Source organism: Hevea brasiliensis, chromosome 17 (assembly GCF_030052815.1).
Source record: "Hevea brasiliensis isolate MT/VB/25A 57/8 chromosome 17, ASM3005281v1, whole genome shotgun sequence".
Lineage (NCBI taxonomy): Eukaryota > Viridiplantae > Streptophyta > Magnoliopsida > Malpighiales > Euphorbiaceae > Hevea > Hevea brasiliensis.
This window is the reverse complement of record NC_079509.1, coordinates 17,423,721-17,448,436: the sequence shown is the minus strand read 5'-3', so window position 1 is coordinate 17,448,436 and position 24,716 is coordinate 17,423,721. Positions and strand designations below refer to the sequence as shown.

General features: G+C 34.0%; 1 protein-coding gene and 1 pseudogene across 1 annotated transcript; both read right to left on the bottom strand.

Moving 5' to 3' along the window:
• Window positions 1-8,497: 8,497 nt before the first annotated feature.
• LOC110650541 (histidinol dehydrogenase, chloroplastic-like) lies at window positions 8,498-15,493 on the bottom strand (annotated as a pseudogene).
• A 1,713-nt stretch (window positions 15,494-17,206) lies between these two features.
• LOC110650570 (uncharacterized) lies at window positions 17,207-23,935 on the bottom strand. Its single transcript, XM_021805600.2, has 5 exons — window positions 23,317-23,935; window positions 21,669-21,881; window positions 19,434-19,582; window positions 19,269-19,337; window positions 17,207-19,169 (listed from the first exon to the last, which is right to left on the bottom strand). The coding sequence occupies exons 1-5, from the start codon at window positions 23,515-23,517 to the stop codon at window positions 17,444-17,446; spliced, it is 2,358 nt and encodes a 785-aa protein (XP_021661292.2). The 5' UTR covers window positions 23,518-23,935; the 3' UTR covers window positions 17,207-17,443.
• Window positions 23,936-24,716: the final 781 nt, after the last annotated feature.

Here is a 24,716-nt window from a genome sequence, read left to right as displayed (position 1 = left end):
TACCCTGAAGGACCGGGTCCCAGCGACTGTCTCTCAAGCTGTGTCTATCCGTCCTGTCCATATCCAATATCATACCACACGCACGTCAACGCACACACACTGCTCCAAATTACCACAAACATCCATGGCACTTCATTAATTATGAATGCAATATAAAACGTGCCTAGTGTTTAACTACATAGATACATATTTATAAGTGATGCATGGGCATGCTTGAATATATAATAATATCGAAATTACAATTAAAATTAATATTTTACTCACAGTACACCAAAGGCTATCGCGGCTGTTGGGTAGGAGAAAATAGATGTCCTCAATCACCTAGATAATTATATTATGGATTTATTAGCACTAATTCAAAATAAGACTCTAAAGAGACAATAGACAGCCTAATTCATGCTGAAAATCTAACAGAGTTTCTCCTATACCTGAGACCTACCCAACCTACAAAACGGTTCAAATAACACTTTTAAACTCAACCCATATCTCATCATCATAATATGGCCCCTCATGGGCCCTCCAAACCAGGCAATAATCACAATATCAGATAACTCAATTATAGGACTTCAAAACTAATATTTTTTAAAAACTATCCAAACTAACTTTAAAAATTCTATAAACCTGCCCCGCGGTCCTTAACAATATTATAAGGCTATTGCAATAGGAATCGTAATTTTCTTATCATCCACGAATATTTTATAAATTTTATTCTAACCCAGTACAAGACAAAAATTGAGTAATGTAGAGTTCGAGTTTACCTATGCCAAATTTGACAACTGGAACGCGTCCAGAATATCTGAAAACGATGGGGTAGCCTATAATCTTGACCCGATTCTGAAATGGTTCCAGCAGCTTATCTGCTCGGCCCGAAATTGCAGATCCGGGCGACAATCGAATTTCTACGAAATGAAAGTACATACGCGAAGTCTACAATACCAGGGTTAGAATAATATATATATATATATATATATATATATATATATATATATATATATATATATATAATTATTTGAAAATTAGGGATGTTACATTCTTCCCCCCTTATAGAAAATTCGTTCTCGAATTTTACACAAGGCAAAACAATAACACATAGTTGCATATCAAACTTATGAGTACTTGCTGTGCATATCCTGCTCTAACTTCCAAATGCATTCCTCCATAGATTAACTCCTCCAGAGGACTAACCATAGGGATTTGCCTTGACCAAAGTTGTCTCATCTGATAGTCTACTATGACTACTAGTTACTCCTTAAAGATCAAATTCTCATTTAACTCCACTGTGTCTGGTCGCAGCATATGAGAAGGATCAGGAACATACTTTCTAAGTATGAAAATGTGGAATACTGGGTGGACATGAGAAAGGTTTGGTGGCAACTCTAACTGATAGGCAACTGCTCCTACTCTGTCCATGATCTTAAAAGGTCCTATATAACGGAGTGCCAATTTGCCTTTTCTTTCCAAATCTCATAACCCTTTTCATAGGAGAAACCTTCAAGAACACGGTCACCCATTGCAAATTTTACATCTTTCCGCCTTGGATCTGCATGGATGGTTAAAATTTTTATGTCTATCTGCCCCTGTCGTAGTATGCCAGCTACTATCCTCCTTCTAAGTCTAAACCATCACATCTGACTACTCGTTTACCCCTCTTTTTTTTTTGTCATCTCTAGTACTCATTATAACTCCACTACTCTCGACTTGATATCTGATAACTTTAATCAACTTTGGCGCTTACCTCACTTTTATTACGCCCTAACGTGTCTTTTGGTGACTTCAGTCCTCATTTCTTGTTTCAATAATCTCTGTTTCCCAAAAACATGACTTATATTCCTTACTCTATAGTATCCTATGAAATGTTTTCCTGTAGCACCTATCATATACATCTCGTTCGAAACCTTTACTTGTCCTATGACCTCAATGGTCAATACCTATAAATCTTCTCACTCCCATGATACTTCAAATTTTCAATCTCTTTTTTGTCATTACTAACATCCTTAGACCAGCTCCTGTCCATCTTATGTAACTAGTTATGTAGAGCTCCATCCAAGTATCAAGCGTACCCTACACCACTTATCAATATTGGAAAGTGAACTGGGTCTTTTCTCTTATAGGACAAATGTATTTGTATTCCCTGACAACCCAGTTAATGCAACTTTATCGTTTTCCACTCCTTCTCTAGAATGAAAATATCTAGACTTCTTCCTAAAGCTTCTTAGTATGTGGCCTACTTCTGACACATTGGCACTTAGATCGAGGCTCTACTACTCCTTTAATCTATCATCTCATAATAACTTGTTTCAAACATCTCTTAGTGTGTTCCTAGCATACCTATTCCTTCTTATCCTCACCATTATAACTAGCTCTACCGAGCTTTCTTCATGTCCTTTGGATCTTATCCACTTTTTTTTTCCTATTTCTGCTATCGTTGATATCTTTTCAACATGTTGTACTTATTCCTTAATCTTAGTCCTATCTCACCCTTACACCTTTTCCTTCAAGGATGTCCATCCCATCATCAACTTTAACTTTTTTTTTTTTTATTTCTTAGTCTTATCTTGATTACTAGTTCCATCACTTCAAGAATTCTAACTTTACGATTGACTCCTACCAGCACATTCTTCACATCACGTAACACTTGTAATTAACCATAGAAAATTCTTTTTGTATCCCCTTTCCCAACTTACCTATCAAAATATTATCATTCCCTACCAGCCTTAGTAGGAAATTGCTCATCCTGGATGGATAGGAGCCTCAGAAATTATAAATTCCATCTGAACTAACACGGCTGTGGAAAATATGTGTCATGCCTTAATTCTGAACAAGATACTTCATGTGTTCATTCTCCTTAATATGATCACATATACTGCCCATAGCTTTCCAAACTTCAGCCTCAACTTTTCCCATTAGCAACAATTTCATTTGCTGTAACTCATTAGCAAATAGCACTTTCTCCAGCTTATAGTTCAAAAGGGTTGTAAGTCCTAGTAACTAGCTCGATTTAACTCCTGTGAACTCTCTGATCATTCTTTCATACTTAACATTAGGTACACCATTATCGTCATTTTTGCCTCAAAAGATTGGATATGTATTAACGCCCATCAAATTTTCAATTAATTGGATCACTTTGACACGACCTCTCTTCTTAACATAATCTCCTAGAATCGAAACACGAGCCAATTTAAAAAGAAGTAGAAATGTTCTCCCACTATTTATGGTATACCATTGTTTGATAAACAAGATTTAGCTCATACCCCTTAGTCTCCCTTTTTAGTTTTATTATTTTTGTAATTATTGTGCGTTATTATAAGATATCAGTTGCATCTACCATTTGTTATACTGTTGTCCTGCCTGACATATTATCTTAGAATTTACTATTTCCTTTTTACTCTTCATTTATCTTCCATACTTATAATTATTTGTCCAATGCTCCTTATACTTAGTTATATTCTAGAAGATAAAAGCACTCACAGATTCTTTCAGATCTACTCTAATCCTACCAACAATCACTCCTCTAATCCATGTACTTCTCAATATCTTATAACTACAACTATACCTATCTTGTCCTATTCTGACCGTTATTAGCGTTCTGCTACATATTATCATACTATTATTTATTTATTTATTTATTTATTATTACTCTTTTTTTTACATAATTATTCTATCGATCACACTGAAAATATATGTCTAACTCTAATTTTTGACTCTAGGTCTCACCACTCTAAATTTTAATATCAAGCCTCTGTGACATTATCCCTCATCTTGCATATTTATATCCCTTATGTTGACTTTTATCCAACTTACTTCTACTCTTCTTTATCTGACAATACAATTCAAGTTACTACAGCACGCTCAACAGTTATTACCTACTTTGGTCGCACACCTCACCTAATTTCCATTATACTGTCAACAACCAAAAGGGTTCTTATGTTATTGCCCCATTATCCTACCTTGGGGGTAAAAAACAGATAAGGTCTAATTCAGATCCTGTAACTCTAAGCTCTAGGCTCAGGCTCCTAACACTACATCAATTATAACCTGCTCTAAGTCCTGTACTTCTGGGTTGCATAATTTAACAATGTTCTTCCTAATGCTATCCTTTTCTACGCTCTCTATCCTTTTTTTTTTTTTTTTTATCTCGTTCACCCTTCCTAGAACCACATTCACCTCCTTGGTATTTTGGCTCTATTCTTCCTAATCTTATCCTAATCTGTTTTTCCATTTTATTCTTTAGCCAACTCTTTTTATCTTACCCAAATTCGAACTTTCACTCTTCCATCCTTTAGCTCTATTTTTTTTTTTTGAACCTGATTGTCATATCAGAAGCTTATACCTTTCCACTATCCCTACCACGTCATCTATACCTCAATGTTACTCAGAATTGATCCTCTAGCTACCCTAGCTAGACTTCTACTGGCATTCAGGCTATCTCTCCTACTGCATTTGAATCGCACTCCATATATATATATATATATATATATATATATATATATATATATATACACACACATATTCTATGATATATCGATGCTAACTTTTGTCCTTTTTCTTTTACTTTATTTGGAGTATACTTTAGTCTTAAGCATTAAGAAGCTAAGGATGAACTTAGGGAATAGCAGTCATACTTCTCCTGTGTGATCTCTATTCTTACCCTTTTGGACTATATACTACCCCCTACTACCTTAGGGAGGGGATCTGTAGCAACTCTAATTTTTCATATCCATTTAATTAGCTGAAACTTAAAATACTAGGTATCTAAACCCGTCATTCAATTTAAAGGCTTACATACATCTTGATCTTACATCTTATAATTCCTACATGGAACTTGTACCCTCTCTAGAACATCTGAGCTAACAACTCTCTATCTCACGCTACAATCCCATCTGGGACACTACTCCATAAGTCATCATTATCAGTAATAACCTTCGATCCCTTCTGAAAAGATAGGACTATACCCTAACTTACTGCAACAAAGGTACTACATTTACCACCTTGCCAAAACCATGTCAAATTAATGACTCTCTTATCATATCATAGCTCTGTAAATCATCAATTCATAGTTTCGATCTTCCTTAGGTAGTAGGGTTGTACTTTACACGTTACTGATACACACAAGGTATACTACTCTTATTAAGCTCTAAGCAAAATGTCTGTTGTATTGCAAAAACCATCCAAAATTCCATACCGAAGACCAGATTATTTCACTCTATAGATGTCACCTTTACTTTGCAAATAATCTGCAACCTCTAGTCTGATGGCAACTCTTGATGTAACTCGAGCTCATGATAGGGTAACCGAGTTACTGACTCTAGTTACCACCCAACTGTGACATTTCGATATTCTAGCTCTAGATCCCTTAACTAGGAGTTCCCAACTACTCTACAGATATAGAACTCTGTTCTGGCATAATTGTACCAAAATAGAGGCAATCCGCAAACACCCTCATTATGGAGCACCACGGGGATGCGCACAGCTATGCACAATAATCTCATGTCGGTACTGTAATTTGCAGCTTACAGAGCAGACATCGAGAACATTGTATAGTTACTACGGTACGTCCCACATACTAGATTTCCCGAATATCTTATCTCTCTTGAACTCACTAATACTATACACTTACTTTGACGGAGTTATCCACTAATTACTACTAGCAGTGGTATCCTTACTCTCGTATGAAGCAACTATATTGTCAAAAATCACCTTTATGTGCTCATGTCTTACACCATATAGGCACGACACTTAAACCCATACTGACAGAAACATAACATTTCTTGGAGTAAGTATCCTCATGACAAACCTCAACATGTCTGCTAACTCTATTTTACATTTCTATGTACTCCACGAAAATCAAGATACAAACTGAGGCACTTTTATATTTTTCGAGGTATAACCCAAAATCTAGAAACAAAGAATTACAGAAAAAAACAAAACAGAATCCTATACTCCGCATCTAACATCCTAACAAGACTCCTTTTACACTCCCAAGTATATTCTTTCCCATGAATCTGGAACCAAGCTCTTATACCACATTTGTTACGACCCAACCTATGGGCCGGACTGGCACTAGGACCTGGGCCAACCTAAAGCCCTCGAGGCCCGTAGCAAGCCTAACTATTCCTCAACCCAATCTTAAGGCCCATTTGGGCCCAATTTTAAGAATTCAATCGAACAGAGTCCGGCCATAAAATGGACGATTCAACAGGGAGTTTTTAATTCGCTCGACCTGTAAACACAATATATAATAAATTGGGGAGCTCAGCTCATCCTCTACATGCTCATAATATCAAAAGTCCAATGGGAGCTCAGCTCCCTCATCCCATCCAGTCATACATACAGTTAATAATTTTACAGATCTAACATAACTTTTATAATATAGGCCCAAAATAAAAATAAGTACTTCTAACACATGCAGAGTCTAAAATTTAACTCGATTATACAAAATACATTAAATACTATCAATGGACCTGCGAAGAAGAAGAACAGGTTAGCCACAACAAATAATCCTCCTGTAGCCTGGAAAAATAGATGAATAGGAGTGAACATTCGACTCAGAGAGTAAAATACTAATTTTAAGTACAATTTCTATAGCTATCTAAAGCTAATACACCGTGTGGAATAAAATGCAACATCATCATAATTTTCATACAATTTATATCATAACAACAAAAAGGCAATTTGGAGCACTCACACACCCAACACTGTCAAGCAATACATATATGAGAGTTGATCCCCTATACAGTCATCTTAATCCAACCTCCGCCAACGAGTATCTCTCAAGCCAGACTTTCACTTAATAAACTAAATACGGGGTCCTAGAGAGTGTCTCTCAAGCCGTGTCTACCCATCCTATCCATATCCAATACCATACCACACGCACGCCAATGCACACACATTACTCCAAATTACCACAAACATCCATGGTACTTCAACAATTATGAATGCAATATAAAACGTGCCTAGTGTTTAACTATATAGATACATATTTATAAGTGATCCATGGGCATACTTGAATATATAATAATATCGAAATTACAATTAAAATTGATATTTTACTCACAGTACACCAAAGGTTATCGCAGCTATTGGGTAGGAGAAAATAGTTGTCCTCAATCACCTAGATAATTATATTATAGATTTATTAGCACTAATTCAGAATAAGACTCTAAAGAGACAATAGACAGCCTAATTCATGTCGAAAATCTAGCAGAATTTTCTCTATATCTGGGATCTACCCAATCTGCAAAACGATTCAAATAACACTTCTAAACTCAACCCATATCTCATCATCATTATATAGCTTCTCCAAACTAGGCAATAATCACAACATCAGACAACTCAATCATAGGACTTCAAAACTAATATTTTTCAAAAACTATCTAAACTAACTTTAAAAATTCTATAAAGCTGCCCCGCAGTCCTTAACAATATTATAAGGCTATTGCAATAGGAATCGTAATTTTCTTATCATCCACGAATATTTTATAAATTTTATTCTAACTCAGTACAAGGCAAAAATTGAGTAATGTAGAGTTTTAGTTTACCTATATCAAATCTAACAACTGGAACGCGTCCAGAACGTCTGAAAACGGTGGGGTAACCTATAATCTTGATCCGGTTCTGAAATTGTCTAGCAGCTTATCTGCTCGGCCAGAAATTACAGATCCGGGCGACAATCGAATTTTCACGAAATGAAAGTACATATGCGAAGTCCACAATATTAGGGTTAGAATATATATATATATATATATATATATATATATATATATATATATATATATATATATAATTATTTAAAAATTAAGAATATTACAAAAATTAATAAATTTAATGATAAAATAAATTTTCTCTTTAATACGAGAGAATTTTACTAATAAATTTAATCATAAAATAATTCTCCTTTTTTTTTTTCTTTATCTAAGACTTGATATGTGAGAATTTTTTTTCTCGACCTTTTCCTGATGGGACGGGGCGGAAAGCTCCTATGGCCAAAAAATAAACTAATATACCGTAAACTTCTAAGCACTTGTCCAAAGCCAAAAGCCAAAAGCCAGGTGGGGTTTGAACTCCTCAAATGTAAACATACCTCTCAGCATAGCAGTAAGCAACTGTGGTCTTTCCGATACCAGGTTTTTTGTTCTTCTGGATAATATCTCGAATTTCATCATTAATTGAAAAAAAAAATTGAAAAAAAGAACAACCCTTGACTCAGCAGCAGATATAGATTTCCAGAGGGTATACCACAGGACCTTAAGCTTAAGGTAACAGTTGTAGCACACAATACAAATTCAAGTCCTTCACATTTTTCGTAACGTCTATCACGCGGTCTTGAATGCAAGTGGTCATAGAATGATTGAATGTTTTCTGAAGGAAATGGAAAAAACAGAACTTTGATCAATCACCCTTTCACTTGACTTCCAAGAACTGCTTGATGGCATCCTTGAAATCCTTCGCTACAAACAACTTGATTCCCCTACGAAATATTAATGACTAAGCAAAAAGCAAAAAGAAACAACGAAAATGATGAATTAGCTAACCGAAACAGGGAATAAACATTATGTCCCAGCCTTAAATCATTGATAAAGAGCACCAATTCCAGTGAAACATTCGGTTGGCAAGAATTCTATTCCTGAAATTTTTCTTGAATATTACAATTGGGAGCAGGCTCAATAATTATCTCACATTGTGATCTTGTCTGGATTCAATATCCTGAAGTCTGAGAGTTACTGCTCTCTTGTGGGCTTCCAGCCCTTCAACTTCAGCCATCGTTGCAACATATGGACCTAGCTTTCTCAGACCTTCCTTCGTCAAAGATTGTACAGTCATGTGTTTAAGGAAAGAATCCAAGGACACTCCACCATACATCCTTGCATATACATATGTTGGGAGGACATGGTTTGTCCCGCTTGCATAATTCTCCTACACTTTCTGCCGTCCACTGGCCCAAGAAAACAGAACCTGCATTGGCAATCATTAATGTTTTAATTTTTAATTTGTTTGTTTTATGATGCTTGATTGCACATATATGGCTTGGTTTTATGTTCCCTCTTTTCTCCAAGGGCCTCAAAGGTGTTGGAGCATAGACTTTAGGACTGAACCAAAGCATAAAACTGAAAAGACAAATAAGTTTGATGCCGTTGATTTTCATCATAACTTCAATAAAAATATAATAACATGTTTCACATTTATATTTTTGACTTAAATAACATATATGATAGAAATTTATTTTTATCCTTAAGAAGTAAGCATAATCTGACAATTTAACTGAGCACTTTAATTAAATATTGTGCAGTTCCACTACAGTTTAATGCAGGTCTTGTGGTTTCTTGCATCTACAGTTCTATATGTGAAGTGTGAACAACTATTTTTAGTCACGGGTCACAATTCAACAGTTGAACTGACAGTGGAAGGTCAGTTTGAATAATATGGTTCAGAGAATAGGGAAATAAGATTTTGAGAAGAAATTTGCTCTCATTATGATAGGAGTAAGCATTATTCAATTGAAACCAAAAAAACCGAACTCCACTGCCTCAATTCAGTTTTTTTGGCTTGGTTTTTGAAAATATCCTGTAACATCTAGGGCATGTTAAAATGATCACTTGCATGAATCCAAATAGTCACAGTAGAAAGTACCATAAAGCAAAAAATGAAGAAATTTGGGCCAATCCCAGTTGGCAGTACCAGTATTGATAATTAACAGGAAAGGATGATAACAAATACCGGTGTCCATCTCACTTTATGCAACCTTACTAAAGCCATCAAGAAAAATTATAAATTCTATGTTGAAATGACCTAAAATTCAACTCGGTTACCAGGGAAAAAATATACTTACATTGAAGGGGAAATGAAGTTTGGGGGAAAAATATTATCTTGCAGCAATAGTTACAAGATCTAAAAGGCCACTATTGAGGTAGAAATTGATGGTCATAATGGAATCAAACACAGTAATAGCAGTGATGAAAAATACAAGAAAAAAACAGAATTCAGTATACAAACAGCATTGTAGGACCATACCTTTATTATCTTGCAGCAATAGTTACAAGATCTAAAAGGCCACTATTGAGGTAGAAATTGATGGTCATAATAGAATCAAATACAGTAATAGCAGTGATTACAAGAAAATAACAGAATTCAGTATACAAACAGCATTGTAGGTTTGTACCATACCTGCATTCTCAATAAAACTCTCCCACTTTTCTGAATCTTTTACATTAACAATCAGATGCTCAGGTGCATATAAGTTTTGAAAAGGAGATGGCCTGCAGAACCCAATACAGCAATTTCACAGTTAAACAACTAGAAAAGCAGAATTAATCAAAGCTTTGAGGTGGCAATCACCAAAGAGACTGTCATCCATAAAATTAATTTGAGGGTAATAGATATGGGCAGGGTTTGTGACAGACATTTTTCATTTTTAACTTAATCAGCAGAGCCTGCCAACATCAGCAACCGAAAGTGCAAACTATTATGGCTGCAGTAACTACCATCAATCCTATTCTACAAAAATTTGGATTCCAATAATACAGATAATGCAACTATAAGTAGGTTTGAAGCTGTGAAAACTTGAGGCAGGAGCAGAGAACTAACCTCAACCATATCACGAGCGAAGACAGTGAAACTATGGCTCAGTGCTTTTGAAGCATATTCTCCTCTTGGTAAGCTTTGACATTGCTTAATGATTTCCTCTTCAATAGCTTTCAGATCCACGCCATTCCCAACAATTACAGGAACAACCTGGCTATCAGGGCCATGCTCAGCCTGAAAAATATAAATAATGTTTTTTTTATCAAAACATCAAGTATGATAGAGCCATGAATAAATCATGAAAGCCATAAGCAATTTTCGTACAGTAACAATTCATGTTCTGTAGAAATGGCTAATCAAGGCTTGAAGAATGATCTAAAAGGCAAGATTTCATTTAATAATATCAATGAGAGATCGTAAGCCAAAATTCAACAACAAAAAGAGAAGCAATGTTAGTGTTTCATGTTGAACTGATGAAACATGGTCGCCACATCTTTTAATCAGTGACAATAGGGTTTCTAGTGTCCTGCAGCCCATAAAAAACTCAATGTACATGTTATGTCTATGGTAAAATAAATATGATGCAGCACACACTTCATATTATAAAAAAAGTGTATCATTTAAGGCAGGTAAAAACAGCTAAATATAATTGCATCTTGTTTCTTCTTCAAAGTAAGTTTCATTTTGATTGGCTTTTAGTTACAATCAAGTCTATTTACAATCAAGTCTATGACAATGTATAATTTCATTACAATTCACAAAGAAGGATCAGATGCAAACATGATAACAGGTCCTATGTATGTGGTTCACCAGAAATGAGCATATTTTGGAAGAATAATGTAATACTAGTAAAAAAAAGGTTAAGCACCTGGGATAGTAAATCTGCAGCTATATGAACAGGACTGGCATGTCTTTCAGCAATGACTAAAACTTCTGAAGGTCCAGCTGGCATGTCAATTGAGATCATTGCTTCACTGTTCTATCAAAGAAATAAAAGCAACAAGAGTAAGAGTTTTCCAGCCTCCCGTACTTAAGGTAATTCATTAACATAGTATGATCAAACTTTGAATAATATATTTTTAAAGGCAGCACAGCTGCTTCATGTAAAAAATGCTGAAGGGTGGTGCTGTCCATATTTATTCACCTGTTCCCTCTTCTCCCACTCCCCCCGCCACACCACCCCCCACCCCCCCCGGGTTGCACGACCCAGATTGAGTGTTTTGCATACCAGATTGTGTTGCTTGGGGACATGATCTGGATCGCCTAATTAAGCAATCCGATTCACTTGGCACATAATAAAAGGAAAAGCGAACATGAGGGAAGAAGTTTAAGGAATTAAAGAATTGTAACTGAAATTGTTCATTTGTTCTCAGTTTTTCTTCTCTTTTCTTTTCTTTTCTTTAATAAAATAACAGTACCAGTAATGTTCATAGACATCACATGAAGAGTTCTTACTTCTCAGAAGAAAGGGGATGAAGAAGATTAGTCTTTGTGATAGACAAAGAAAAGAAGAAACGACCAAGAAAAAAATTTTGAGACAGTTTAAACAAAAGGTGATGAAGAAGAAGAAGATTAAGAGATGAAACAAATGGAGTTGAAAAAAGGGAGCTTGGTTGGTGTAGGTGCAATTAAAGTTGTATATCCACCACTCAGTTGGAAGATTTAAAGTTTGTCAGTGAGCATTTTTACAATTATTTTTTTAAATGTACAACAAGACATAATTCTTTGAATTATCTAGCCCATCAAGAAACTGGAAGCTTATGGCCCTAAAAGCCTTTTAAAATTTGAAGTCATCTTTGATATTTTGGGTTCTCTAGATTATTGTTTATTGTGTTTTACTGTTATTGGCCCAAAAACAACTAATTAAAAGATCACAACTATTTTGAAGGACAACAAATTGAAACATTTTCAAATACAACTAAATAAATTGGCACCAGATTATTATTACGATTTCCAAAATGTTATTTTAATTATTATTAGTTGCTTTATCTAAAATTATACATAAATAATCTTATTTTAATAATAGTTTACAGATTTTATAGATCTTATGTCATATTTATATCTATCAAATATATCAAGAACTAAGAAATTTTCCAAAAAACTAAGAAACTCACCATTAATACAAAATTCTTTGAAAAAGGTTCTTTTATCATGTGGCATTTTCTTTTTTTTTTTTTTAATTTCTATTTTACTTCTTCAAAACCAGTCTAATTTAATAATTTAAAAAAAAAATGAAATTAGTTATTGTATGAAATTTATAATTTCATATTTTATTTTATTATATTTTTACTTTTAATTTTTATTTCATCACAAACTTATAAAAAAATTACATTAATCATACCACATCATCAAGAGCGAACCAGTTAAGCCTACCCCAAAGTAGCCGGTATATAACCAAGAAGCGCACCACACTCCCATCCCCATACCACAACCTGCTGCATTCCACATAACTACGGTACTATCACCAATCTCTCCTTCCCAACACCCTTGTACTTCAGAAGGATCATAACTGGCTCTAGGCATTTTTGGCCTTTTCTGTGGCATGCATGCAGCCAATATAAAATAGTTCTACAAGTGAGAAACATGTACATACTTGGAGAATCATTTTGGCAGCTGTGACATACTGATTTCCTGGTCCAAAAATCTTCTCAACCTGCAAGTTGCAATAATCAAATAGATTGCCTTCTTTTGAAAATTCAAACTTCAAATTTTCTATTAAAACTTTTTTTTTTCCAGATAGTTTGTAATGAAGGTTGAAATTTGACAACAGACTTATTGAATTATTAAGAGTTTTTTGATAATAAAATATTTTTAATAATCCAAAATTTATGTTAAATTTATTTTCCATAAGCAAAATTATTAACAAACTGACCAACGTGTGATGATCTCCCCCTTCTCTATGGCATGTAACCATCCCATATCCAAAAAGAAGATTATCAATTAATACATCAAACTTCAATATATAGGCCTTCTAATTAAAATTTCAATTATTTTGAAATTTTTCATAATATTTTCTGTTGGAATTAGAAATTTACAATATCTTACACATAAATGGCATTAATGAAAACAATTTAAGAGAGACAAAATTAATCAATTCAATAATAAGCAAAATATTTCTGAGATTAATTTACAACGAAATTATCAAATTTGAGTTCTGTTGGCTTTCTTATTCATATTAGAGCTAGTTTTGCAGATTTTTCATAATGTTTCAGTTGGAATCTGACATTTATAATTAATAAACAAATATGGCATAAATGAACAATAGAGGGAGAAGGCCACATTTTTTTTATCCATCAATTTAATAGCAAGCAAAATACTTCCTAAATTAGTAAACTATAAAAAGAATAAACAAGCACACACACACAAATAAGTTGATGAAAAGAATTACCTTAGGGCATGATTCCGTACCCCAAGCCATGGCTGATATAGCCTGCAAATTAACAAATTCATGATAACATAAAGTTGATAAACACATAAAAGATCCAAATGCACAACTAAATATGGTCATAAGTTCAATGTTTTGAAACCTGAGCTCCACCAGCTTTAAGGACGTGAGTGACACCAGCCTTCTTCTTGGCACTGTACAGTACCTCCTAGAGGACATAAAATCAAATCAGTAAGTATATTAGCCTTCATTTTATCTCTGTGCCCTCTTCTCTCTTCAAATTTCGAACAACATTAGGGGGAAAATACTCTCAATAGACAAAATCTTTATAGCATATTTCAAATGGAAAAGTACCCTGCATATGCTGCCATCCTCAGTTGGAGGAGTTGCATGAACAATGGTTTTACATCTAGCAATCTGCGCAGGCTGGTTTATGGAATGAACAAAAACGTCAACCAAATGTCCTCTCGTAGAAATTGGAAATTAATAATGAAGTCTATAGACCCTTGAACCAGTCGAAGTAATTTAACAATACATCTAATCAACTTGCAACTGAAAGCATCAGAGCCGTTGAAGGTAAAACTGCAGTTCCCCCTGGAACATAAAGGCCTACAGAAGAAATGCTCCTGGCCACCCGTTTGCATCTAACACCCTGAAATATTTCGTAACACAATAAACTTTATATCTATAAAAATTAAGGTAAAACCAAGAACCAACCACTAAAATTGACTTACTTTCATGTTTTCAACACTTTTTTCAGTTGCTTTTTGAGCAAGATGAAATGCATATATGTTGTCATATGCCACATCAAATGCTTCCCTAACAGCTGCATCTAGCTGTAATGGGAAAAATGAACCACTGGATTACAACAAATGAAAAATTTGACATGACTCCAAGGATTAAGGTCTAAAGAAGGTAAATTATATAAATGACTCGCCATAACAAACTAGAAGATAAAAGAAAATTTCTAGCCTTCAAGGACATGTTTAAGAAAATTACCTCCAGGTCAGGAAGCTCAGATACATTCTCAACGGTCCTCTCCAACTTGACTTTGCCAAATCTTGTAGTATAACTTCATATAAACAATCAAGAGGCTGATCTTATAACTAAGAGAATTGTGCTCGTGAAATAAAAGAGTTCTCGCTACATAAAGTCTTTGGGAGACATTAAAAGGGGGATATGGCTAGAAAATAGAAAGGAAAGAAAGCTTATATAACAACAACGACAATAATAAGAACAGTAATAATAAGGAGCACCAACTCTTTAACAGCAGCATCACCTCTGCTGCGTACATCATCAACAATGGGGTTGACCTGAAAACATTTTTTTTTGAAAAAAAAAAGAAAGAAAATCATCGATCAAGGATGTATGAAAAATTGTGGAAATGATATTTATTTTTTTGGAGAAAAAAATACCTCAAGAAGAACAAACGTCCCTTTAGGAGATGAAACGAAGGCTTACCTTGTTGAAAATTGAAGAGCAATCAATTCGAGGACAAGCTTTCAGGCTTTCAACCTCTGTACGACTAAGTTCAGATAACTGATAAGATTTCATTGCACACCTTACTCTGTTCGAAGTTAATCCTGTCAAGACAACACATCATAGAAATTCACTTTCCTTCACATCAAGCATCCCGTCAAGACACTTTCCTTCACATCAAGCATCCTGTCAAGACAACACATCATAGAAATTCACTTTCCTTCACATCAAGCAACACAACGTAAAAGCCAAAAGCTTTTGTTATGATTAAAACTAACCCCCAAAATACGGTTATTTATGCAGCATTTCATACCCATAAGCAACAATATATCATGAATATCACCATTACTATGAAACTTCTACTAAATCAGTACCATTCTCTCGAACTAAACTCCTGATTTTTAGCTGTATAGTTTCTTTGCCGCCAAAAATCTTTTTCCTCAAATGCAAATGTAAATACTCTGTCAAATGTCAAGAGACAGGAAAAATGATGAAAACAGCCATACCTACAGGAAAATGAAGATTTGAAGGTCGGTATTTGTGCAGTGGAACACCAACCAATCGAAATTGAAGAGGTCAGTATGGCTTAATGAAGGAGTTGGTCCGGTTAAAGCATAGAAGCTGGGAATCCATCACCACACCTTCAATCGTATTAATCCGAAGTATACGTAAAAATGCAACTATAAATTCTAACCTTAATTAACAAATGGAAAAGTTATTATAATCAGTAATTGATTTCAAGAGGTCAACATGATCAGTGAGCGATGACGACTGTGGCGGCGAATAGGGTAGGGCTAATGGAGTTGTTCTTTGAGCTGCTGCTTCTCTCTTGATGACAGCCAGTAAACTGGGCACTGAGCAGAGAGCATTTTATCATTCGCACTCACTACTAACATGCAAATATCTTATGAGAATTTATATTTATTTTTTATATATAAATAGGTGACCATATTAGACTAGATAAAGTCCGCAAGTATTAGAGAAAAGGTAGGAGTGGTGCCAATTGAAGATAAGTTGAGAGAAGGTAGATTGAGGTGGTTTGGTAATGTGAAGCGTAGACATACGGGAGGCTCCAGTTAGACAAGTAGAGCACATTAGGCTAGGCTAGGCTAGAGGATAGAAAGAAAAAAAGGGGTAGACCTAAATTGATTTGGAGGAGAGTAGTACAGCATGACTTAGAAGCATTACACATTTCTGAGGATTTAACCCAAAATCGTTCAGAGTGGAAAAAGCGAATCCATATAGCCGACCCCAAATTTTTGGGATAAAGGCTTAGTTGAGTTGAGTTGAGTATATAAATAGGTTCGGAATTCGAAATCCAGATTGCATTGTTATAGAAAGGACTCCAATATTAATTAAAATTAATTGTAATAAATGCATTTAAGTTGGCTCAAAATATACTCTCTCAATTTTTAAAAGTAAAGAGGTTAATTTTTCATAAACTCTTCTCTTAAACTCTAAATATTATTATAAACCCTATACATACTATATCACCGAAATTACCGCTGAGTGCAGTGGCTTAATAAACCTTTAGACTTAGAGGTGTCTGGTTCAAATCTTTGCCCTAGTGTTGAAAGACTAAATATTGTCTCTGCCCTATGGAATGGATATAGAGCAAGTTAAATCAGGAGCTATGAAACCGTCTAACTGCAAACTCTGGCCCTAGGGATTATGACCGTCACATAAGGGAGCTCTTTTTTTGCAATTAAAAAAAAAAAAAGAAAAAGCTCACCAACTCCTCTCCAAAAGGGATTTGGATAGACACTTTGATTTGTCAGTCTTTAAGAGGAAATGCTAATATGGATTATATCATATATAGCAGAATTGAATCAATGAAACACAATCGTATCATATAATTTCAATGACAAACCTCTCTTTTTTACAATGTACTAATTACTAAGTGATGAATATTGAATATACATACAAGGCTTGACAACAGGGACTCTCTCACCAGGCAAGAATATGATGTAGAAGAAAGAGTAGGACCCTCTACTCAAAACTGATTCCAAACGCATTAGTTCTATTCACAGGATATTGAGGAGTTGAGCCTTATCTCCAAGCTCATGGGCTATCCGGAGAAGGGGTTATGTCCCTGAAAACCTGCAACCTGTGTTTCTTCCTCATATTGAAGCCATTCTTGCCATCAAAACATAAAGATCGCCGCACTGTTGGATTCCTTGGTGAAACAGCATTGCTGAATGTATCGTAGCCATCCTTCAGATCAAATGCTTCCAACTTTTGGTTTATAGCTTCTACTGGACTCTTAGGACAAGTAGTTTGATGAACTATATTGGAATCCTGATTTTCATCATTAGATTCTTCTTCATAATTCCAATCATCATCAAAATAAGGGCTCAGATCTTTTCCAGTTAATAATTTCTCTTCTTCTTCTTCAACCATATCTGCCCAACTTTTATTAGCAGATTTGGTTGAGCTGTTCTTTCCAAGACTCACCTTTCCAGAATCATTCATACCAAAACTCTGACCCCATTTGCCATCAATGGAAGTTTCTGATTGTCTTCTTGCATCATCAACAACTATGGTTTGCTCCAGGTGAAATTTAGGACTGATATCACTTTCTTCATCTGTAGATCCCATCTGGCTACCACTTTCGATGGCATTCCTTCTCCAGCTTGCCTGCTGTGAATCAGACTTTATCACATTTTTATCTTTCACATGGGTGTCATCATATCCACTAAAGGTCCTTATCCTGGGTTGTGAAAACTGATGCAGCACTGTTACATCAGTTTCTTCATCTGTAGATCCCATCTGGCTACCACTTTCCATGGCATTCCTTCTCCAGCTTGCCTGCTGTGAATCAGACTTGATCACATTTTTATCTTTCACATGGGTGTCATCATATCCACTAAAGGTCCTTATCCTGGGTTGTGAAAACTGATGTAGCACTGTTACTCCTGTGATCTTCCCATGGGCAACCTCTGTCCTTGACTTTGATAGTTCAGCTTCTGAATTCTCATCTGTTGAATCTAGTTCTCCATCAAGATTCTGGACAGTACAACTACAAGCTAACAAATTTTCGGATGGTTTCTCAACTGTATACTCTTCCCATCCTACCCTTCTCTGTTCTCCTTCAGCAAACCTCCCCGAAACTCTTTTTGGTTGCGTATATAGAACAGCTGCAGGGGAATCTAGCATTTTCTTGTTTGCTGAACCTAGTCCTTTTCCACTGGAACCAATTGAATTTTCTTTCATTTTGTTGGAAAAGGTAGACCTTTCACCCGGGCTTTCAAAATAATGACCTTTCCTCCATTCACTGTCAACTCCATTTTGTTGAGAAGACAATGAACTACCTGTCAGTCCAGATGATAAGCATTTTGAACTCCTGTTATTAAATTCAAAGAAGTTTCCCTGGTTCTCAGGGTGGATTCCAAAATAAGATCCTCTATTATGGTTATCTGATAGCAAAGGTTCAATAATCTGTCCATCTGTCCACCTTCTGGAGTCCATGAAACCAGAAACGTAACCACGACCTCCTTCAGTAGAGCTAGTAACTTCTTTCAGCTTTCTGGTGATAGGCGATGTCAAAGATCTTTGGTTCTCTTTGTCCTCTTCAGTTGGTTTTAACATTGATTTTGACTCTAATTCAGTCAGCATCTCAACAGCACGCTCGAAGGATTTAGCATAGGAATCGTCCATCTGTCTGCTTCCACAGGAGTCACTTATGGCCTGAATCAGAGATTTTGCTTCAGGAATTCTGTTCATGTGCATCAAGCAGATTGCCAAGTTGCACTGCTTGTTCTTATCTGGCTCCAAAGACAGAGCTTTCCTGCACAGCAAAAAAAATGAAATGGAAATAAGCCTATTACCTTTAGGTAAATTTAATATTTTTCTGTCAAATATATATATTTGAACGAAGAATACTTACCTGTAATGCTGTTCAGCCAAACCATAATCATGATGCTGCAAGTAAGCCCAGGCCAAATTCCCTAATATCCTGCATCATTTAAGGTACAAGGTGAAATAAGTAAAGTCCGGAGATACATGCCAAAAACAAGAGATAAGAACAATCTACTAGAGAATTTATATCTGCCTTGATCTTTCTTGTTCAACAGTTATTTGAATCTTCTTCCCTTGAGATCTTGCAGTCTTTGTCCTCTTCCCACCGAAAGCTATACCTTCTTCTATGTTCTTCAGTTTGCGTTGAAGCATTTCAATCTCCTCATCAATTCTTCCAGACCTCTGAGATATCAGAAAAATAAGAAGATAATATACATTACAACTCCATATAGCAACATTGGAAGACATAATTTTTTTTTTTACGTACTGTAAACCATCTCCTCACTGCTGCACACAAAAGATGGAATCATTTTCCTATGACGTAAACAGGAAACTAGTCACACATGCATCATGAAAAAAACTCATACATTTCCAGTGCATATAACAACTTAATGTGACTACAATGTCAAATAAATTGCTCAGTTTCTAGTGACTAGCAGTTTACATGCAGATATGACTCTTATAAACTTCTTGTATCTTGTGAGATTGGTCTAACCAAATTTGAGCTCCATTCTTCTTAAAAGTGCCATCAAAACACTTGAATAGTCACACATGCATCATGAAAAAAACTCTTGCATTTCCAGTGCATATAACAACTTAATGCGACTACAATGTCAAATAAATTGCTCAGTTTCTAGTGACTAGCAGTTTACATGCAGATACGGCTCTTATAAACTTCTTGTATCTTGTGAGATTGGTCTAACCAAATTTGAGCTCCATTCTTCTTAAAAGTGCCATCAAAACACTTGAATAGCTCACCAGTAGCATAGTAAAACATTGAAAAAAAAGTCAGCAAACACGGAAGTAAAATTCATAATCTTTGATTCCTTGCAAATTATACGTACATTTTTTTAATCTACGAAATTGTAAAGAAATTCATTCCCAAACCATTGCAATTCATAATTGATTATGGCCAAAATTTTAGAGGAAAACATTGGGACATTGCAATTCATAATAGAACAACTGGGACGAGAAAAAAATTCTCGATTCTCAAATGAATTCTAAATCATAAAAGGTCTAACAAAATACTTGGAGGACATAGGTATAAGAACTATTAATCCCACTAGTATTAGAATTTGGAAAACAAGAAAATACTAAGCAGATTCAAACCAATTCAAACATCCTAAACAGAAAAATAGTAAAACTTTCTAATAATAATAAAATTTTTAAACTTCATAATACTAAAAATCTAAATTACAGATCTTAATTTTACAATTAAAAATTAAATGAAAATAATTCATAATAAAATCTTCCTTGACTGCATCGTTCTCCCTTGGTTGGAGAAAACTCAAGTTTCCCAAGTGCAGAAGAATCAAAAACTAAATTCTGAGAACAAACAACTCTATCTTCTTGGTTGGTGGCAATAAGATTGAAATGAAGAACATTCTTTCGTTCACATCCTTGCAAACATGTGAACAGATAATCGGCTGCAATTAAAGTTGACATGCTCTTCAATGCACTAGAAACAAAAGAATTACGTAAATTTTCAATTTCCATTACCTTCTCAACAGTTTGTCTTTCTTCTTTCCCTAAGATCAGATCCCTAGGCTCATGTTGATTCTTATTAGCTTCTTTCTTCAGAATAGATTACTCAAATTTTTCAGTCTCAGTCTCAGCCTTATCGTTGTGGATTTTAGCACATGAAGGCTCAAAAATCAACTTCAGATTCGACAAGTTGAAAATAAAAAATTTTGAAGAGAAAACAATTCCCAATTTTATCCATTCTCAAATTAATTGTTGATCATAGAAAAGTCTACCAAATCAAACTTCCAAAATAAAATAAAATGCCACTTCCTAAATAATAATAGAATTTTTACACTTTCTAATGCTAAACCCTAAATTAAAGATCTTAATTTAGAAATTAAATAAAAATAATTCATAAATTGAATCTTTCTTGGCTGCATTAGACATCCATTAGGTGAAAGTTTTTACCTATTATCTAATACCATTGAAAACTGTAAAATAAATATATGGAATACGCCACCATAGCTTTTCTCCTTTTTCCACTTCTTTATTTCACAAAGTACATTATTTAGTAAAACCATCTTAAGAAAACACAAACCAAATAAATTTAAGATATTAATCACTCATTCTTCAATTGCCACCAAATAATGAAAGTATCTTTAGAAACATGGAACTAATTCCCTGTGTTTTTGTTACACTCATTTAAAATGATCAATCTTTAGTTGATTAGTCAAAATTCTAACATGACCACAAGATGATCTTATCAAGACAATGAAAAAAAAACTGAAGAGAATTGTGCTTTTACCTTGTAGAGTTCAACTAGCACATTATCCAAAGATTCCTGAGAATCATAAGGGCAGAGATGACGAAAAGATTTGATTGCCTCAATTGCTTCATCAGATCGATTCAACTGTTTCATCACCACTGCCATGTCTTTCAAGGCACTATCAATCCGATCCCCAGAATTTATAGCAGCCCAGAACAAGGAAACAGCCCTGCTTGGATCCTTCTCTATCAACTGTAATTAAGGAATCAAATATCAAAAAACACATCAGCAAAATCTAAACTATAACGAAGAATGATAAATCCTATTAAGTTCAAGAACATGCCACGAACAAGAAATCTTCTAACCATTGAAAAACCAGAAGCTTAAAATGGAAATGTTAGAAAATGTGTAATATGAAAGGAAATACAATAAATTGAAGCACGAAGCAAACTCTGAGTTTGGTTTCCGAATGAAATTAATATGGAAGTACCCTGAGGCTATTAGTAACATATGCTAGTTGTATTTTTTCGTCGATCTTTTGGTACTTGAATTATTTAAGGATTCCCAATGTTGATCAAAGCACAACTCTTAAATCCAATTCTCTTTTCCTTTTCAATGAATTCTTCCCCTGCTTCACTAGTTCAAAATTCATATAGAAGTTCAAATAGCACAGACATCAACAACTTGAGAGATAATAGTCTCCTAAAAATTCCATGAAAGAAGAACGTTATACGCCAAAAGATGTTACCTTTGAATTCAACCAAGACCTTAATTCAGAGACCACAAAACGCCCCCCAAAACCCATGCAAGCCAATAACATAAAAAATAATCCAGAAATTACAAAGAAACAAATCAGCAGGCATTCAATAACCTGATATCCCAAAAAAACTAAACTAAAAGAGAAAAAATAAAATCTTATGAAAGAATTTGGCATTTCAATTTAATATTAGGAAGTGACTGCAGCAAACATTGAACTTGTTTATTTTTCTAACAATTTTCATAGTAACCTAACAGATGATTATTGGGTAGCTATCCAATAGAAGAAGCAGTAACAAAAGAAGCAACTTCAATAATGTACAAAGGATTACAACAATTACAAAAATATCCAAAGCCCATCCCTGTAATTAAACAGCATTCAAAAGCTGAAACTCTCAATAATAAGAAAATTATATATGATGAAGTAATTATATTAATAATTGAATCAACACGAACACGAAATCAGACTGAATTACCAGCAAAAACCAAAAAGAACTCATTAAACTATAGTAACTGGTGTATCTATTATCAAAAGAATTAGACAATTATTCAAAGAAAACCTCATTGTGCTAGCTTAAACAGCCAAGAAGATACAATTGAGAAGATGAGGAAAAGAATCCCTAAAACGAGAACCATATAAATCAACGTTCAATAGTAATCAAGAACCACAGCTTTGACAAACAAAAAAAAAAAAAAAAACAAAACAAAACAAGCCCAACAAAATCCAAGAACAAACTAAGAAATCTATGAACTCCAACTACCATTCAAGAGCATATTCATTTGCCAATCAATACTCCTCAAGAACAAAAGCTTCCAAGCAGAAACAAATTCTCAAAAAATTAGCAACAACCGAACAACATAAACAAGGAATAGAACTCAAAAAATTAAAAAAAAAACCCAAGAAACTAAACCACAAAAAGAAATCACTAACCTGAACGTGTTTGGCCCTGACGTAGGGAGAATCACCAGCAGGCACTTTATGAATAACGTGGAAGAGATCACGTTTGCACCCAGATGACACACTCTTCCTCTCGGACATGGGCATAACAGCCGGACAATGCGGCGACTTCCATGACGCCGGTGGCGTCGAAAAGCCCCTCGCCGGGATATTATTCTTGTGGTTGGACCACATTTTCGATATTCTTTAAACCCTTTCCTCGAATTTTCAAGAAAGTGAGGTTCCAGTGATAAAAATTAAAAAGAACCTGTTTTCTATGAAGTGGAATGATCCTTAGTGCGAATGTGAGAGAAAATTAAGAAACTAGAGAAAGAGGTGTGATGATTGAGAACAAGGTCCGAGGAAGGTGAGAGAAGATGTGAAAAAGAACTAGCCGTTTTATAGCAACTAGCCGTTGGGGACGTTGGGCTTTTTGGCACGTGTTCTTGGCACGTGCCGCGTTACCGCCATTTTCTTAAGAACATCTATAAAGATGTTATATTTATGTAAAAAAAAAGTAATAATAATAAATAAATATAGCGATTTAATAAATTAAATTATTTAAAGAAATATAATTATAATTTATTTAACTTATTTTTTTTATGCAACACAATACATAAGATTGATTATTCAAAATAATATATAATATTTAATGCATTTACTAAAAATAATTTATTTTACCAAAATTATTTTTTAAAAATGACAAATTTATAACATGGTATAAAAATGTTGAAGAAAAAGTTATAATTTAAAAAAAAAAATTTAAAGCCATAGTCTGGTATGAGTTTAATTTTATTTTGAACCAATTTGTTGTTATTTTTATATTTTCTAATTTCTATAATATAAAAGCTAGTATTGACAACCGTTGTTTAGAAATTATTTTATAATAATTATTTATCATTTTAAAAAAAATTAAGAAATATCAATTTTTTAAATTTTAATTTTATTATTAATTTTTTAATTTTAATTTTATTTCTATTGAGTACAATAATTATTTGTATAATTTATTAAAACTCATTTTAATTATTTAGGGTGATAAAGAATAATTTAACTAAATTAAAGAATATTATATTATAATTTTAATTATTTTTTTAATTATCGTATAAAAATTTTAAAAGAAAGGAGTAAATTTTATTACTTAATATTTTTATTTGTTTTAATGGTATATTTATTTTTATTGATATATTATTTATGTGTCCAATACATGTAATTTAATGTTCTATATACTTATAATAAATAAAATAGTAAATTTCTTTTTCATCTACTCAACTTCTACTTCATTTCTTGGGTAAAATGTTAGATTTAACTCTTATACTATTGAAAAAGTTTAAGTTAATCAATTTTTAATTTTTTATCTACATTAACTCAAAAGTTTCAATTTAAATTTAATTTAA

Excerpts from the sequence above, each read along its gene's own strand:
- LOC110650570 (XM_021805600.2), bottom strand. The coding sequence starts at position 23,517 with ATGTGGTCCAACCACAAGAATAATATCCCGGCGAGGGGCTTTTCGACG. Across the intron at positions 21,882-23,316 it reads TCAGGGCCAAACACGTTCAG|TTGATAGAGAAGGATCCAAG; the intron begins GTTAGTGATTTC and ends CCTTAATTACAG. Across the intron at positions 19,583-21,668 it reads TGCTAGTTGAACTCTACAAG|AGGTCTGGAAGAATTGATGA; the intron begins GTAAAAGCACAA and ends CTGATATCTCAG.